Below are 18,914 nucleotides of genomic sequence, written 5' to 3'. Positions count from 1 at the left end.
CTGTCCGTACACTAAGGTGTAGTAGAGCTAGGACGATAAGAGCCATATTAAAATCTTAATAGAAATAGCTTTAGTTTCACAGGTATTTGTGAAGATGTCTAGTGTAACCGTGTTTAACCCAAAAGATTATGATGCGGTAGGAAGGTGTACCCTCATCAACCTTTTGAACTAAGTGCAACTATGAGGTCCACTTATTACTGGTCAAAGTCGTCTTCTTCAAAACCTGATATTCAGAGTGAATATAGATAAACATTAGTCGCTGAAACTTTTTCGGTTGTACAATGTTATACGACATACAAGGTCGTTTGATATTGCTAGGAAAGAGGCACGTCTTACAGCCATGTATCTTCCCAAAAATGAGTAATCATTCTATTTCCTATGATGATGTTCTATCTACTAACGAAATCCTCTTTAACTTGTTCGAATGCATATTGCCCCTGAGTGTATTTTTTTTAATTATGACAACTACTGAGAACTAATTTTTCATTAAATCATATTTGGCAGGATTTTTCATAGGCAATGCTTGATGACCATAAGGCTTGCCACTAACACCTTCTCCAGACCCCGCACAGTGCGGAAGCTCTCAGCACTGGGTACGTCCTTTAATGTTTGATGACCATATGTTGGTTTTAAGGTTGAAAGTACAAGAAACAAAGATGGATTTCATGGTTGTGGCACTCAAATGAAACATGCTCTAGCTTATGAGTTAATACATGGAGTATCAGGATCTTGAGAAGACGATTAAAAGAAAATAATTCATGATATGCATGCTATAATTCTTATAGAGAAATCAAACCTTTTCTATTTAAGCTTTAACCCCTCCCCCTCCTCCCTCACACCCCACCTCCCTCTGTTTATAATTACTTCGCGTTCTAGGTTTGTTCAAAGACAAATTTTGTAAACTTTGACCAAATATTTACCAATTTTTTTTGACAAAACAACATTTACTGTATGTACCTAGTGACAAGAAACAAAATCAACTCACTGAAGTGAAGTGCCTGGTTGTCTTAGTATGATAAGTAAAGCATTTCATTATCCGGTTATGATTTCTTTCTCTTTTGTGACATTATTTATTTTTATGTAGGCAATGAAGTTGACTGATGGTAGGAATCACGCGGACCTAATTGAACCTCCCTAACAAGACATGTTGTCGTAGAGTATATTTTCAGGTTATATTTATTTGGTATCATGGATATTGATATTTTTCTTTATATTTTTAGTCAAATTTTATAAAAAAATATCACATTGAAGTAAAGTGCCTGGTTGTCTTAGTATGATAATTAAGTAAAGCATTTAATTATCCGGTTATGATTTCTTTCTCTTTTGTGACATTATTTATTTTTATGTAGGCAACGAAGTTGACCGATGGAAGAAATCACGCGGACCTACTTGAACCTCCCTAACAAGACATGTTGTCGTAGAGTATATTTTCAGGTTATATTTATTTGGTATCATATATATTAATATTTTTCCTTATATTTTTAGTCAAACTTTACAAAAATATAACATTGACTAAACCTAGAAGGCGTATCTAAATACAACAGAGGGGTCTACTACATCAGGTTCTTCATATGACAGTTAAGCTCGGCCAACGGTATGTAGCCAATGTGCTGTACATAGAGCAATACGCTTTTACAATTTGCGAAACCCATGAAGCACTGAGTAGCTAGATTCCAGTGCCTCATCATCCTACAAATCTAACATCAGCCTATACTTTTTTTTAGGGAAATCAGCCTATACATTGTTACACCACACTACTCAGCCGTCGTCAATACTACAGCTGCAATGCCAATTGCAGGATATATATACAGCAATACACACACTGGAGCCCCTGATCGGTAAACCTTCTACGAAGCGGACCCCTTGGACTGCTGCTGGATCTCCAGCGCCTGCTCCGCCACCATGATACATGAATCCATCTCTAGACCCGCCGCCACAGCCTCGCTGCCCTCACTGCTGAGTGGAGGCGCTCTCGGCAGGGACGACAACATGTCGGGGGAGCACTGGATGTCAGGCTGGATCCCGATGTGGTCGATCTCGTGAAGCGCCGGAGAGAGGTACTTGGCGACGGTGATGAACAGGGCCGAGCCGTCATCCAGCTCTGTCACACTCTGCAACCAAGGGATGTGTATGTCTGTCAGATGAAGGGGTTAGGTTATACACGTTTCTGAACTGGATCTCTCGATGTACTGATAGACATTTTACAGTAACATTAGTGCCTAGAGGAATCGACGGCCTTGCCTGTATTCTTCCTTTCCCGAAGGTTTTGTGGCCTACCAGGATCGCACGGCCATTGTCATGCAGTGCACCAGCCAAGATTTCGCTTGCACTTGCACTTTCTTCGTTCACCTACATGTTAAAACCCATGAATACTGCAGTCATGTAAATAAAATGTAAGTATTTAATTTGATTTTATTACTGCAATGTATCTGTTTCTTCCTACCACATAAATGTTTCTGTGCTAATAATCAAGTTTTAGATATTGGCCTGATACTTTTCTGCTTTTAAAATAAACCTTCCTGTGATTTTTTTTAGCATATCCTTTTTACAAGAACTAAAACGACATGAGCAAAAACTGAATGGGAACTCACAAGCACCACGAGAGGATCGTGTGTTAAGGATTGTCCCTGGACCATATTTATCGCCCGCACATTCCCCTCACGGTCAATGGTGTTCACAAGAGTCTCATCTCCATCTAACCATATTTGAGCCACATCAAGACCAGCTTTTACCAAACCACCCTGTTACACACAGTAGCATTAATGCACTAACCTTTTTTTATCGAAATTGCAAATCATATACATGCGTTGTGATAAGAAGAGACTGACCGGATTATTTCTCAGATCTAAAATATATGATTGAACACCTTCATCCTCCATCTTTTTGACGGCACTTTCCATTTCAGCAGCTGCAGTCTGGTTTGAAACACAAACAGAATATGACATGAAGTAGATGTAGCTCAAATATTAGCAAAAAATATTTTCATCTTTTGCAAATTCATTAGGCCCCGCTTGGATTCTTGTTATTTAATCCGGTCGTTTTTATTTTTTGAAGATGCAAAGCAGGGGAGCTCCGTGTAATCTGGTGGTTTTGGTTAAAAAAGGACATTCCAAGCGGGGCCTTAGTATCGAAACAATCAGATCAATATTAGGTTCATAGGGGCAATGGTCAGGGTTTTTTGCAATATTATAGAACATAGGTAATATATTTTGGACTTGGAGAAGATATCAGTGCTGGACTAGTTTAGTGGGTTTGGGGTGGGCAGACTAATAGAAGAAGAAAAGCATAACATGAGCATGTACATTGGCAATGAACAGCGTATCACTTGGAATTGTTCAGTATGACTGACTGCTGGAATCCTCAAAACACTAGGCATGTCTTTAGTAATATCTTGTCATATACAAAGCAATGAAAGAGCTTGTTATTTATTTTTGGTACTAGGAAGAGCTATTACAGATTTTCTTATCGATAACAAGATTCAGGAACCAAATAAAACGAACATTGGTATTACCTGAGAAAAGGCAGCTAACCTAACATACCCAGTCTTGCCCTCAAGGCCACCACCCATCCTATGAGAGATGATTGCAGTTGATAGAGGTGAAAGATTGATAACCTCACGAGATAGCTGGACCTTTTGGGGAAAACATGGTTTGATTAGAAAAATGCAATATCATACACTTAAAGAGGGATACAAAACTCATCTCGGATTTAATTGAACAGTGCAACACTTTCCGAATTGCATAAATGGAAAATGTTAGTTATAAATGTTTGAATGAATTTGGAAATACTTTTCTTCTTGAGGAGGATATGAGAATTTAAATACTACTACCTCTATTTCAAAGCTTAAGGCTTATGCCAAAAATCTTAACATGCAAAATACAAAATCAATATTATTAGATGGATAATGAAATATGTTTTCATATGGCATTTACAAAATATCATATTTGTTGATAGGTTTTTTAAAGTTTGGTCAAACTTTACTTGGTTCGACTTTTTAGAAAAAATATAAGCCTTAAGCTTTGGAACGGAGGTAGTATGTGTTAGTTACTACCTCTCTCTTTGGAGGTTTCTATCACACATTGAAAAGAAGTTAGGCATATACCTCTTTTGGCTTTATCCTCCCACTGCTTTCATTTCCAGTACCCTGGAGATATGATGATGATATATTATTTAGAAATAAATCCAGCAAGAAGAAGAAAATTATTTCTGCACATAAGTTGAAGAAACTATATAACTGAAAATTTGGGATGTGATTATTATGCAACTAAGTGTTCAGTAAAGGATTCAGGCATGTTGCTTTTCCAATACAGATTAGAACCACCTTAGACGAACAGAGGAAAAAAGACACATTAAAAAACACACTTCTCAAGTTAGGAATCTGGGCGTACATCCAATAGTTTCACTTGCACTGTCGTTCCAGCACGACCTCGAAGTCTCTGAGCCACAGCTTCGCCGTCCAACCCCAAAACACTATTCCCTGCAAAACGAGCCAAGATTAATAGCATATCAAGCAACGAAAAGAAGGAAAGCTCGTGAATTCATAAACAAAGAATTCTAGGCTGTGTAATCCAATTTAAGACATACATGTCACTGGTGTGTGATGGGCCTACAGTGCATTTAGCAACACCGGAAGCAAACTGAGTTTAGAAACGAAGCTTTTCAAGGAGTGCAAATGTAAGGCCTTGTTTTTTCACGAAAACAGAGTATTTGAACAGGAAGTGAAATACCGTCGATCTCAACTAGCTCGTCGCCTTCACGTATGCCTGCCCGATCCGCCGGGCCTCCCTGAACGCAGTTCATGACAAGCTGCAGCAAGTTTTATAGGTAGATGAGATTGTAAGACTCTTCTAGTCTTCCGGTGCCCTCTCACATGAAAACAACAAAGTGAACTTACCAAGCGACCGGAGCCAGGTTCCGTGTTTATGAAAATGCCGACCCCTTGAAGGTTCCCGTCGCTGCCGATCCTGAAGCTCTGGTACTCCTGCATCTCACCAACCATGCATTACTAGCCTGGCTTGTTTCATTTCATTCAGCGTGTGTGAGAACAAGCCTGAACCCAGACAGTGCAACTCTTTGTTGACACATAGTATATATACCTTGGGGCTGATGATCTTTGTGAAAGGGTCGCCGAGCGTGGAGACCATCCCGCTGATCTTGCCGTAGGCAGCGTCGGCCGACTTCAGAGGGAACATCTCCACCATCGTCTGCTGAAGCTTCTGGTCCCAGTCTGCATCCACACCAAAGCAGTATCACAGACTATATTACTGTATTGCACTATTGCTAGCATAGCTACAACTATATGCAGAATCAAAAACCAAAATTTTACATCTTTTCCAAGTTATTATGAATTCAGAAAAGCAGCAAGATCAAGAATAGGTGGTGTGTGCAATCAGGTTCAGGTATACCTTGGTGGTTGAAGGTGGGGTCGACGAAGGTCTCCCGGATGAGGCCCCACGCCTCCACCAGCGTCCTCTGCACCCTGTTCACCTCCCGGGCCTTGGAGACCGGGAAAGCGACGGTGAGCGACTCGGCCCGAGCCAGCGGCGGGGCGACGACGTCCCCAGCGAACCCGGTCAGAGACACCACGGCGGCGGCCGCAATCCCCGCCGCCGCCTTCCCCAGCGCCCTGACTCCGTCGTGCTCCCGCGGTTCGGAAGCCCTGACTACCTGGGGAGGCCGCTCCTTCCTCTCGGACCGCACCCGGAGCCTGCTGGCCCTTCCGGCACCAAGAACTGCCCCCGCTGGGGTTCTGGGGAGCATACGCCGCGGCGTGCGGGTGGCGGTGAGGGAGCACTCTACCATTTCCATGGACGCGAGCGAAGCAATCACGCAATGTGGCAGTAGTGGGTTGTTTCGAGTTATAACCCCGCCGGCCGCCGGAGTCCACTGGACGGAGTGAGGAGGCGGAAGAATCTTCTGGCCGAGTTTGGTGGACAGGAGGAGATCCGTGGTCTGGGGATCTCCGAGCCGGGACACGTGGCTAATTTGGGACAGCACACGTGTGTCCCGTCGGGTTTGTGTGGCTATGCGCGCAACAAATATGCAGCCGCATAATAACGAAAAAAAAGGATTTTTTTTGCGGAATATAATATAGATAAAGACGCTCACAAATACGTACATACACTCACCTCTATGCACGCACATCCTACATCTATGAGCACTTCCGAGAGACTGAGTCCAAAAGATTGATGCGACAAGTTTTGGAATTGACGAAGTTACGATGGACACCTCGCTGTCGACGAGATACCTCATCTCCCATTGAAAAATATTTCATCTTTAATAGTATTAAATCTGGAATTTAAATTCTCATGGGCTGCCACTACCCTCTAACCATTCAATCATAAGTTGGTTCTCAAGGAAAAATTCTTCCTAGGAGTACAAACCCAAGAATCATTTGTCATGTATCCATGTAGTGGGAGTGCATGCTAATTGGATCCGCTCCCTTGTGTTTTAATTTGTTTGCAACTAGCTAGCATGGTTCCATCGTGAAAATGTAACAAATATGAAATATCTACGACCATTAGATTAGTGAGATGTGAGGTATAACCGCATGAGAGTATAACCTCCACATGTTTTTATAGAAATTACTTACATCTCACATCAGAATCTAAGGGAGCTTTTCCAAGTATTTCGTACAGTCACAGAAGGCAGACAAAAGGTACATTTGGTTTACCTCCGTATTAATGAATGATCATACTCACAACCATAAATATTGCATTGACGAGCTCATCGTTAGAGTCGACCCCAAAGAATGGCAAACCGACTATTCCCTGGATAAAGGAGATAATTCATTTGGTAGTGATAACAATGAATAGATGTTTAAAATTTATCCTTCATAATTTATTACTTGTATTAAAAGTAGGGAATCCATAACTATATCCTCACCAAGGGTGCTCTACGCAAGGAGAAACATAAAATATATATGTTGTAAAGTACTGAAATTAACTCTTTGATGTTTCTTTTTCACTGCAATCTCTGCTGCTACCCGAACTCTAAGAGTAGAAAAAAACATATATACATATCATTGACAAAGAACTGCCTACACACAAATAAAATTGATACAGCATGCAGCAGCAACATCCATAATTGTGTGTTACTTTCTAGATGGCTGGCACATGCCTACACACAAATAAAATTGATACAACATGCAACAACAAAATCCAGAATTGCTAGCTTGTGCTATTTTTTTGGACTGGCACAGAGAGCAATACTGCATCACCTCCTTCGGCATCATTTAGCCTTCCCTGTCTAGAGATATTAAGAGAAAAAATATATAAAACATCAATGTGAACACATAAATTTTGAACTACTCGAATTGAAGTAGCATGAGTTGATGCACTCAGCTAATTTTGGTCGGGCTCTGGGCTGCAAAAAAGCTTGATACTCGCGAGTGGCTCGAGATCAACTTGTCTTTTAGCTTGATTTGAGATTAATCCAAAAATAAATTGATCCAAGTTTAGCTCGACGTAAAAATAAGCTGATCTTGAGCGACCACTAGCTCACTTGATTTCATCTCGTTAGGATATTTTTGCAATATCTTAAAAATAAATAGGATATTTTTTACCTTGAATGATGTGAGCCTATATTTTCCTTTTTCTATGTGCAACAAAATCTGAAAGGTTATTTAGGTGAGCAATTTTAGACATTAATGGTATCTGGACTACCCCTCTAAATAGGTACTATGTTTTCCGGCTAAAGTTTGACTACACACATTTTTATTATCTTGGTTTTAATTGGAGTAATGTTTAGTAATGTTTTATTTTGATGTTGCTATGTGTCTTACTAGTTAAAAATTGCGTTCAAATATGGAAAATTTTCTTGTCAATTTTAGCTCGAAACTAGCTCGAGATTAACTCGAGATCGGTACAAGCTGAGATTACGACTTAACCTTTCGCTCGAATCAATCAAAGCTTTCCCGAATTTTAAGACAAGCTAAGATGATCCTAGTGTAAATCACTCGAACTCAACTCGTTTGCAGTCCAATCGGTCTCAACATTTGTGACACATATGATAGAGTTTGTGTATTCCTCTATCACTTTAACCTGACAATACTCTAAATAGTTGAGCTGTCTAATAGTGGTTAAAACACTAGTGCTAAACAATGAGAAGCCTCCCCTAGCTTCTTGGGATTTAGTTTGTCGCCCCAAGTCACAAGGTTGTCTGGGTGTACTTAAGTTGTCAGTTCAGAATAATTGTCTATTAATGAAGCATATCCATAAGTTCTATAACAAAGAAAATATTCCCTGGATCCATTTGGTATGGGAGTCTTACTATCATCACACCTTGCCACCTCTTAGACACAGAGATATTTCCTTCTGGTGGAGGGATTGTTTAAAAAACCTTGATCTTTACAAGGCAAAAGCATCATGTACTTTGCACAGTGGAGAAACTGTTCTTTTTTGGACAGATTTATGGAGTACAGAAGTTCTTTCTACTAAGTGGCCTTATCTTTTCACTTTTGCCAGAGATATCACAATATCTGTCAAGAATGTGTTGCTCACTGAGGAGATTTGTCTATTCAAGCTATGGATGAATACCATCAGTTTATAGCTCTCTTACAAGACACACAAATCTCACAGGAGAAGGATAAATGGACGGTTACTGTTGCTACTCCAGGATATGCAGTTTCCTCCATGTATAAGGATCTGATGAATCAAGGACCTGTGTTACCCATCTTATCCTGGCTCTGGACAAGCTGCTGTCAAGAGAAGCATAAAGTGTTTTTTTGGCTACTATTTCATAATCGTCTGAATACCAGGGCTATGTTACAACGAAACAGATTCTTCCTGCCTGACTACACTTGTGTTATGTGTGGTGGTACTGAATTAGAAACAAGGGACCACTTGTTCTTCACCTGCCCCTTTGCAGTTAATTGTTGGCAATACTTATGTCCTGGATGGGTGCCTCCTCTTTCTCATGGACATCTAGTTCTTCAGGAGGTGATCCAGAGCTTGAAATTCAAGATTCAGAAGCCATTCTTCATGGAGATTATTATGCTGATCTCTTGGTCTCTTTGGACGATTATAAATGACTTCATATTCAAAGGAATCACTCCCAGTCTCTATCGCTGCAAATACAAATTCAAGGAGGAGTTGGCTCTGCCGGTGCATTAAGCTAAGAGGAAATCCTATATTGGCCTTAAGGCCTGGGTAACGAGTTTCTTGTAAATTCTCTGTATCATAGTGTAGCTCTTCTTAGCTTAGTTTTAGTGCTACCCTCCAGCACTCCGTACTTCTAGTCTTATACTTTATACCAAAAATCAATAAAAATATATGCAGTGAGGAAACTCACTGTACAGCTTCAAAAAAAAGAAGAGAAGCCTCCCCGATTTTTAGAATTAGTGTTAGGTTTGCCTAATAATCGTAACATGTCTTGGAGAGACCATGCACTATTCGTTCTACAATGCACCATGTCTTGGAGAGACGAATTCATGCAACGGAATAAAAATCATGTGAAGGCCAGTATTAAGCCCTTTTCTTCTCCAACTCAAAGTTTAGAGCATATAAGGGAGCACCATTCCTTTGAATCTAGATCTACCACTGTTCTTGTAAAATATATACACACTACAACAAAGAATGAAAGTATGGATGAAGATTCAATTCCCCTTTATGTGACATTTTTAGCTTGTTCATGTTGCAGAAGAAGGTCAAGCTTCTCAAATGCCTCATTCTTCAAACTATGCATGCAAAGTTAATCCCACAATTCCCAGTTTTCTAAACTTAACTTGTTAACTCATAGATTCAATAGGCGATAAATGTTAAATAATGTTTATGTTGCAGAAAATTACTATGAACTACAACAACAACATTTTAACAACATCTAGTCAAATATGGTTACTTTAGAAATATAACAACTTAAGTATTCATTTTGTGTGTTTGATGAACTGAAATATCTGACTATCCATGTTACACATGCAGAGCAATTCATTATAGAAAAGAGGATGCCGAACAAATGGCCCTCCTATTTAAACAACTACACACATCTAGAGGGATGCCTAAATGTTTGTTGATTGGTGAACCAGCAGAAAGACAAAAGAAAGAAAAAAAATCATAAATGGTGATTGAAGATGTTCAAAGTGCAGCCTGTGCTATATTTGCTCTCCTTGCCTTGCAAGTAGCCCAACTAATCCTGAGATGAACAAGTCATCATTAGCCAATATCCCGCTTATATAACCTTTTTTTAAAGAAAAAAATATTCTAGATCACAGGAAGAACTAACAAATCAAATAGTCAAGATGCAATTGATCATGCACTACCCACTACTGACTACTCTCCCTCCCTCGTGGTGACTGGAGACAATCACAAGTCTTACTCTTACATATGCTTCTTTTGCCATCTAGATTTAGATGGCACCATGGAGAAGTTGAGAACTCTAACATCACATATCACTAACAATATCATCATTTTCTGATAAATATACCGATATCACTATCTTCCTTTTGTGCTTTGTTGTTGCTCCTTATGTTGTACGTGCAAGTGCATGGCACTTATTTAACCTAGACCAATCTAGTCTGGTTTGTATGTGCCCTTACCGAGAAACCTCAACATCAAAATTAAATGATTGAAAGCTTATTTAGTCTGGTTTGTGTGTGCCCTTACCCCGAGAAATCTCAAGCTCAAAATTAAATAGTATGAAGTAGAAAATTCATTGAAAATTACACAGTGAGAAGCTAAACTATTAGAAATGCATTGAACATTATAATATCAAGACCAAACAACATCAGAAATGAAATCCAGAGATATCTCAGACACAGTTCAATAATTCATAAACCATATCACCACAAAATTAAAATAGTAGCGCACACATTCTTATATAGACAATGACCCAATGAACCATATTTTACCATAAATGTCTAATAATTCTTCAACTCCATAGCTAAAAATAGAACAATAGATAATTATGAATGTAAAGTTGAGACATGCAATAAATAATTATTGTGAATAATCAAAAGCTTACTTTGTCACATAAGAAGTATAAAATAATAAAACAACATGTGATAAAATCATCCACACAGATTGACAACATGTCTTTCAAATATACTATCGAATTATCAGATATTTGAGAAAATCCACCCAGGAGTAAGAGCAAACTCACCATGAAATGGCCGATCACATTATGGCTCTATCGGCCACCAACTTATCTCCTCATTGTGTAACTAATTTCTAAGATAGAAAAGTAGAAAGTAGCAGTGGAAAACAACTTGGTGAAAAACCATATATGAAGAAAGTCCACTTTTGGTCCTTGAATTCTAGTGGAAGTCACTTTTGGTCCTAGAAATTCTGTTTGGTTTAAAACGACCCTTAAACTCTAAGAATGATTCACTTTTAGTCCTTATCCTAGTTAAGCTAGTCAATTATCCGCCACGGGTGCCAGAAAACTCAAGATAACGCTGCATGGGTAGAGAGGTAGGATGATGTTGGTAGGCAAAGCAAACATGCCTTCGTGGTGCAACGCTTCAATTGAATTGGGAGATCGAGAGAGAGGGGGAGAGAGAGAGCAAGCAAGAGACTGGTTCGGGAACACAAGGGTTTCAATTTTCCATTAAATTCTTGGGTTCGACATCTCAACTAGCTTGGGCTTGGTCTAGTTCAAAAATAATTCGGTTGGTTGATTGTTTCTTCTTTTCATGTTACCAATTATATCAATTGAACCGAAAAGGCTGAAAGTGAACTATCCGAGAGTTCGATGTCCATTCTAAACTAAAAATAAATTTTAGGACGAAAAGTGAAATTCCTCAAAAGTTCAAGAACGAGAAGTGGACTTTCTTCACCATATATTAGTCAACCAAAACACACAGTAGATATAGGAATAAGAACATGGAGGCCCCACAGAAACTAATCATTTGCAGTTCCAGCTTTTCCCTTGAACCTAGAGGCACAACGACTCCTCACACGAAAACATATTCTCTAGCGCAAATAATTTCATTTAAATAGCTATAATCGGTGCAAAACACATTAGTATAATTTTGATGAAAAATGATAACCCGTCGATTACTTGCCATGGTACATCAAAGAGAATCCATCTAGGCACGTATATCCCATTATAGTTGCATATGGTAAATCTTTGGTTCTAAATAATCAGAGTAGGACAAAAACATATAAATAAATTCTCAAGTTTATGACTGGATACTAAAAGCATGATGCTATCGATGGCACTGGTGAACTTATAGTGCAAATAGGTAAATGTTATGGGCAAATTGATGGACAAGTTGTCGAACTTATTCACCAAAAATACGCTCATCCTTTGAACAACCTAGTAGTTAACTAATCTAGCCTACAAAATGATGCACACATTATAGGCTTGTTACATATGCTTCTTTTGTCATCCAGATTTTAGCTGAAACCACCGAGAAGTAGAGACCTCAAACAAAACATATCACCATGAGAACTGTGATTTTCGGTAAATGTACTGATACAACTCCCTCCATATTGTGCTTTGTTGTTACTCCCGGTGTTATTCAAGTGTAGTTCACTGATTTGCAGTAAATGCATTCAGATAGAAGCAACCAGAATATATTCGCGAAAAAAAACAGAGTACATCAGTGGAAGTATCTACTTCCTCCGTCTCGGTTTAACAGGCGTGCACGTTGTTTAAAAAATTAGTTTAACCATTATTTTGGTCAATAAAATATAAATATATGTAAAAAAAATTATATCATTTGAAACCTTTTTTAAATACGAATCTAACGGTACAGATTTTGTAGATAGATAATTTACATTTTATTAATCAAATTAATGGTTAAACTTTATCTTAAACTACATGCGCGTATGTTAAACTGAAACGGAGGGAGCAGGCTAAAAGCTGAGAACACTCTTAAATTTATCATTTTGGTCCCATATACCATAAGACTATCAACAAATAAGACAACATACTACCTTCATCCGGTTTACCGGGGTATTACGCATTTTAAGAATGAGCTTTGACTACAAATTTGGTAAACAAAATATAAGATTTATGCCATAATAATTATACTGTTGGATTCGTATTCAAAAGAAGTTTCTAATAGTATGATTTTTTGATATATTCTATATTTTGTTGACCAAATTGTTAGTTAAAGTTTTTTTCTCGAAAAGCGTAATACCCTGTAAACCGGTATGGAGTATTTTAATCAAGGTTCAAATAATGGGGATGCATGTGATACGGTATATTCGAAAGTGCAGTACTTCTACTCCATAAATGCATTACATAAGGCAATCAATATGATATAAAAAAAACTCTCTTAATAAAATACCATGATGGTTCCTCTCAGCATTGGTCTAGTTTTTTGCTCCGTCTCAAAAAAATAAAAAACTCGGTCCAGACATATTATTACACACAGATTAAATTGCCTCGCCTAGCTCGGTTAGCTATACCCCAGTCTATTATTCCACCTCATGAGACATAGTAGTACCAGTCAGTCAGTTTGACCGTGGCCCGCCGAAGATCGGTCTCATGAACCTGTCGTCGAACTTCCTCCAGTGGATGTGCACCGTGTGCACGGGTCTTTCCAGCAGCATCGATATGCTCCTCTTGGCTTGAATGAAGCCGCTTCCACTCCCCGATGCCTCCTCGTCCGAGAGAAATGGCAGGATGAAGTCGTCCTTCGGGGAGTTGCTCCCCGTGCTGTGGCCGCCTCTTGTCGCCTCCTCACTGTGCCGATGATGCGGGAGCATCGCGCTTATAAGAGGCCTTGTCAGGAAACCAAACACCTGAAAATTTGACGGGGAATATGGCTCTTTCAGGGCATGTCCAATGCATAGCTTTAGGGGTGTTGCTTCGCAGATTTATCTTGGTTCGGGTGGTCTAAATTAGGTTCGGATAAGGAGGCAGTCTCTTCATCAGGAGGCAACCTCTTCAACCATAAAGTGAAAACTGAGTGAAAATGTGAGAGAGAAAGAGACAAACCAAATCAGCTTTTGAGAGAAAGTCATATTAATGGGACCATAACATGGCATGCATATGTCAAAAGTTTTTATCCAAGCCTAGTTAGACAGCTGCCTCCATTGCTCATGCCCTCAGTTTCCAGGTTTCCAAAACCTTTCAATCGTAGGAATATCTCATTTCGAATATTGCGGCGCCTGGCGAGATACTTACCAGAGTTGTGAAAAACACTACAACGATTGTACTGGTGATGATGGCTGCATGGACGGGATCCACCGTTACACCTGAAAACGTGAACTGAAAACATGCATGCATGTTAAACAGATTTATATTAGTGCCGCGCGCCCAAATGACGACTGCATATACCTGATTATATGCTAGCGCGATTGAAACGGCACCTCTCATGAGCCCAGCCCACCAGATCACAACCTTTACCCGATAGACGAATTGATTCAGTGGATGTTTTACCAGGTCTAGACATGAGTAAGTGAAGGAATATATAACTGGTTCAGAAACAAACCTGGTGCTTGAAAGTGATGGGTGCTTTCTCAGAATTCCCAGTTAGGAAATTTGACAGAATGGATAGAGGGAAAACAAATGCGGCACGACCCAGCAAAATGAGTGAGATGATGATACCGAAGATACCAAGTGATGTCTTGAAGCTAGGAAAATAAGAAAATTAGGCTTTAAGGTTGTAAGTTGGGGGAAATGCTGAATTCTTTGGGCGAATAAAAAAATTGGGCTTGTCGCTTACCCTGCCTTTGTTATCTTCCACTTATCCATGTCAAGGGCATCCATTCCAACATAAAGAAAGATAAATGTCTCAGCGATGAACGATAATGTCGCGAATATGTGCCTGCAGTTACATCAATTGCATTATATTATGTCTGTCAATATAATTTTCACAGGAAAGTAAATTACCAAAATAAAACAAACTAGTTAACAGTTGCTCTGATGGCCAAGCAGACAATTTAGTAACGTTTAAGCAATATAGTTGTAGCACCTTGTCGTGATTCGAGAGCTCTCTGTTACATTATGCCATGCGTAATGGGACATGACGATGCCGCAAAAGAAAACAGTCAAAATCCCACTCAGATTTAGAAACTGCGAAAACGAGCGTATCGTCAGGTGCATTGCTGAAGAACATATAAAACTGAACATACTTCAACTACAATGGACTTACTTCCGCCAGCATATACGATAAATAAGCCATGAGAGCCATTAAGGCTACCTCCCGGTCAGTCGAGTGCCTAGAAAATAAAGGGAAAGCATTACAAATATAATGAGCAAAAGATGAACCAAATGAAATTATGACCTGGTAGCTTTCTACTCACCTACCAAAATATAGTGCTCTGAGAACATAAGCAGTCGACAGTCCAATCTGGTTCCATTTTAAAAATAAATAAAGGTATGCAAAATTATTTAGTGCCACGATTCTGTAAAATATGTACAACAGTAATCATAAATACCACAGATTTGAGATTTTAAAAACATACTGTCCTTACCGTAGCTCCAAGGATAGTACTAGTTGCAAATAGGTAGAGGAAATCTGCGATAACTTTTAGCACCACCCCTCCTTTGAGTCTAGTGATATCAATATTCTTTATGGCGTTGAATAGGACCACTGACGTTGCATCATTGACGACTCCTTCTCCAAACACTAAGCTGTACAACCTTGGAGTCTCGTCTTGGCTTATGACCTGAATTTTGGCACGCGAGATGGAACAAATTCGTCAAAATACAGATACTTGGGGAAAACACTCATAAGTCAGACTTTAAGTGCCCAACGGACCTGGAGCGTGCACACGGTGTCTGTCGAAGAAAATATGACTCCCAGTGCTAGAATTGCAAATCAGATGAGCAGTACTTAATTGGAAGCAATATAAGAAGAAGAGGCAAACATTCCTAGATAAAGAAATGCAAACCTAGATAATCCACCACGTCAAGTTTTCCGAAACCAACTTTTGGGAAGAGCCAGTAGCAACCTGATCCCAAGAAATAGGATATTCAGCAAGAGATAACCAATGTAATGAACAAAAAAAAACTTCCTTAAAAATAAAAAAATTGGTTACCGATGCAGAAAAGAGTGTTAAGGCGACAAAAACTGGATCAATGATCGACCGAGACAAATCTATTCCATAACATCCACGTAGATGTCACTAATAGGAAATTGCCATTTTTAGGGGAAGCTGTTTCATGTTCATGGATAATAGCACACAACTTTTTTTTGGGTGTACCTCACACTGTGAATAATCCACCTAGTGTTAATCCGGGAGAAAAAAGCAGGAATTGGCACCTTCCTCCATGTACTAACAAAATCGTGTCTCCAGTCCACTCATAAAAAAATCGTTTAGTGCCACTCGGTTTTAGCAGCTTAGTCCATATATATTAGTCGTTTACTCCACTAAATTTTGCCACTCATGTAAAATTGGTTTATTTTCCAAGATTGCAAATTCACTATTGTTGTAACACATGCATGGGCAAGTAACATATGCAGGAAAATGTGAAACAATTCGCAAAGTATATACCTGCAGAAACGATGGAAACAGAGATGAAAACCCCTAAGACCCCGAAGGACATGATGGTGAGGAAATTATGGAAGAACTGCTTCTTCTTCACCTGGAAACTGCAAATTGATCAAGAAGAAGAGCCATGAACCGACTCATCCAACAGACACACTCACTGTTGCTCAATTATTACTTGAATACATGGCACAATGAATATATACTAGAGCATGTGTGCCCCATGCGTTACTAATTGAAAGGGCCGAGTGCGCTCCTCCCACACCCAGGGGCGGAGCTCTTTGGGCTTACCTTGATGCACATGCATTAGGGTCCAAGACTGTTTTTTCTAATACTTTTGAGCTCAAACGAAGGCATCAGGGAGGCAGAAATTCAACAAGAGAAGGCTGCAAGCTTGAACATGCATCAAGATATTTTTTCTCTCTAGCTCCGGCCCTGCCCACACCCACACTGACAGGTGGGCTAATAACACATTTGGCCAGTTCGACGCCCAGAGCTCTCTATTTCTACAGAGCTTAGAGCATCTCCAAGGGCACCCTCCATATTTTGTTTGAATTTGTCTGCCGTGGACATGATTTGGGGGCCAAAATGGCCGTCGTCCGTGCGAACGCTGCTCCCTGCGCCCAATGGCGCCTGCCAAATCCCATCCACGCACCGATTTTTTTTTGCCTTTTGACTATTTTTGAATTTTTTTGCTCTTTTAAATAATTTCAACATCACTCATAGTCTCAACATCAAACATAGTTCAACATAAACAACAAATATTCAAATTCAAACACCCGACATCGGGCATACTACCAACTCCAAAAGGACAACAAATCCCACATAGTTTGAACAAGCTTATGAATTGATTAATCTTGTCGATAAATGATTTCTTTCTTCTTCTTCTCGTCCTCCTCAAATCATGCCCTTGTCACGTCGTCCATGCGTCTAAAATCGTGAGCTCATCTTCCTTGTTTGTGAATGACCCGGTCCTCTTGGCGCAGTGTGATGCATTTGAGTTCATGTGCTCAAGCTCAAGCTCAAGCTCAACTTCAAACAAGCCCTCTCCTGCACCATCAAGCTCACTTTGCTCACTACATTGATCACCACCTTTCTCGCTACCTTGCCCATCACCATGCCCACCACCTTGCATACCAGTATACCACCAATCCCATCACCATGCCCATCTTGAACACCAACAAGGCCACCACCATGCGCACCTTGCATACCATGCACAACACCTTGCATATCTTGCTGATGACCTTGTCCATATTCGTTGATCATTTCTTGCTCCACTTCATCCTTGTAGTATGCCAAGTTCGCCGGCGTCGATCCGGCAAACACATGGTGGGCATCCGGCGCCAAGGCCATCGTCGACAGCCCATCGAAGATGTTCCAGCCATCGGGTGTGCCGCGCACAATGGGCACCCACACCAACGCCGACGAGTCAACGAGGGCGCGCGTAGGGGAAGTTGAGGTAAAGATTGGCCGGCGCCGGGCAAAGGACGCCGAGTCGCCAAACTCCGGGGGACTCACTGCGCAAAGACAAGCGGCTCGGCGCTCGGCGGCGGCACACAGGCCGGCATGTAGCCATACGGCGGCAGCGGATGCGTCATGCTCTGCGGCGGCCGGTTGCCGGAGGTTTGGTTCGCGAACCGCGGACACCACATAGGGACGGCCGTTAGAGGCAGTTTCGGCCCAAGCGTCGTCCGCACGAATAGATTAGGACAGATGGGGGGCGGTTTAGGGATTGGAAGGATAAGTACCCGGCGTTGAAGATGATGGGCGGGAGGACGTAGTTGAAGAAGAGCTGCTCGTCGAACCGGAGGATGCGCGAGTTCTTGCCTTTGCTTAGCAGGAATATGAATGCCCCAACGATGCACCCCTGCGTGCCAAGAAAATCAGACAGCTCGGTGCTAGTACCTGTTATGGCGACCTCTCCCAGAAATTAACATGATGGATGGAGATGGAAGCGTACGATGATCAGGGCGGTGATGGACTCGTTGACCCATTTGTTCTCCTCGAGCAGGTGGCCGGCGACCAGGCACAGGCACAGCACCGCCGTAAACACGCAGATGGAGAACACCGTGCCACCGTCGCCGCCGCTCCCGCCGGTCGACACCGCGACGGCCACCTCCTCCCACACCGCCGCCGCCATGCGCACCTAGCCCTGTTTCCTTCCAACCACTCAATTCACTGCTTCAGACTGGATGGTTTCAGATGATCAGATCCACCGCTCTGCTCTGATTTGCATTTTCCATGCACGAAGCGCTCTGTCTTTTTGAGTGACGCCTGATTTTGGCGGGAGCGGCGGCAAGTAGCGGGTGCGGGGCTCGATTCAGAGGAGCCACGCGTGGCGGCCGGATGTGGCGAGCTGGTGCCACGCCTGGGTTCCGGACGGAGTTCGAGGTCACGGACGACACTGCTGCCTGGGGGCCACTGTGTTGCGCGGCAGCAAAATGTCCGATATGCCAATTACCGGATGTACGTGTACCGTGTATCTACACTAGTTAAAAAGGAGGAACATGTGGAGCTGGCAATTTGGCTCAT

At 41.0% G+C, this 18,914-nt stretch overlaps 2 protein-coding genes across 2 annotated transcripts; both read right to left on the bottom strand.

The window, feature by feature from the left end:
* Positions 1 to 1,549: 1,549 nt before the first annotated feature.
* Positions 1,550 to 5,843, bottom strand: LOC124684709 (carboxyl-terminal-processing peptidase 3, chloroplastic-like). The gene is made up of 11 exons (XM_047219000.1): positions 5,406 to 5,843; positions 5,097 to 5,227; positions 4,895 to 4,981; positions 4,728 to 4,806; positions 4,389 to 4,477; positions 4,103 to 4,144; positions 3,512 to 3,631; positions 2,829 to 2,915; positions 2,592 to 2,741; positions 2,242 to 2,349; positions 1,550 to 2,111 (listed from the first exon to the last, which is right to left on the bottom strand). The coding sequence occupies exons 1-11, from the start codon at positions 5,806 to 5,808 to the stop codon at positions 1,848 to 1,850; spliced, it is 1,560 nt and encodes a 519-aa protein (XP_047074956.1). The 5' UTR covers positions 5,809 to 5,843; the 3' UTR covers positions 1,550 to 1,847.
* A 7,554-nt stretch (positions 5,844 to 13,397) lies between these two features.
* Positions 13,398 to 18,522, bottom strand: LOC124648079 (sodium/hydrogen exchanger 4-like). The gene is made up of 14 exons (XM_047187905.1): positions 18,343 to 18,522; positions 18,131 to 18,249; positions 16,389 to 16,486; positions 15,786 to 15,845; positions 15,653 to 15,699; positions 15,366 to 15,560; positions 15,195 to 15,241; positions 15,044 to 15,110; positions 14,864 to 14,964; positions 14,615 to 14,716; positions 14,381 to 14,522; positions 14,227 to 14,289; positions 14,074 to 14,157; positions 13,398 to 13,688 (listed from the first exon to the last, which is right to left on the bottom strand). The coding sequence occupies exons 1-14, from the start codon at positions 18,520 to 18,522 to the stop codon at positions 13,398 to 13,400; spliced, it is 1,596 nt and encodes a 531-aa protein (XP_047043861.1).
* Positions 18,523 to 18,914: the final 392 nt, after the last annotated feature.

Source organism: Lolium rigidum, chromosome 1 (assembly GCF_022539505.1).
Source record: "Lolium rigidum isolate FL_2022 chromosome 1, APGP_CSIRO_Lrig_0.1, whole genome shotgun sequence".
Classification (NCBI taxonomy): domain Eukaryota; kingdom Viridiplantae; phylum Streptophyta; class Magnoliopsida; order Poales; family Poaceae; genus Lolium; species Lolium rigidum.
Note: the sequence above shows the minus strand (reverse complement) of the source record. Positions and strands in the feature narration are given on the sequence as shown.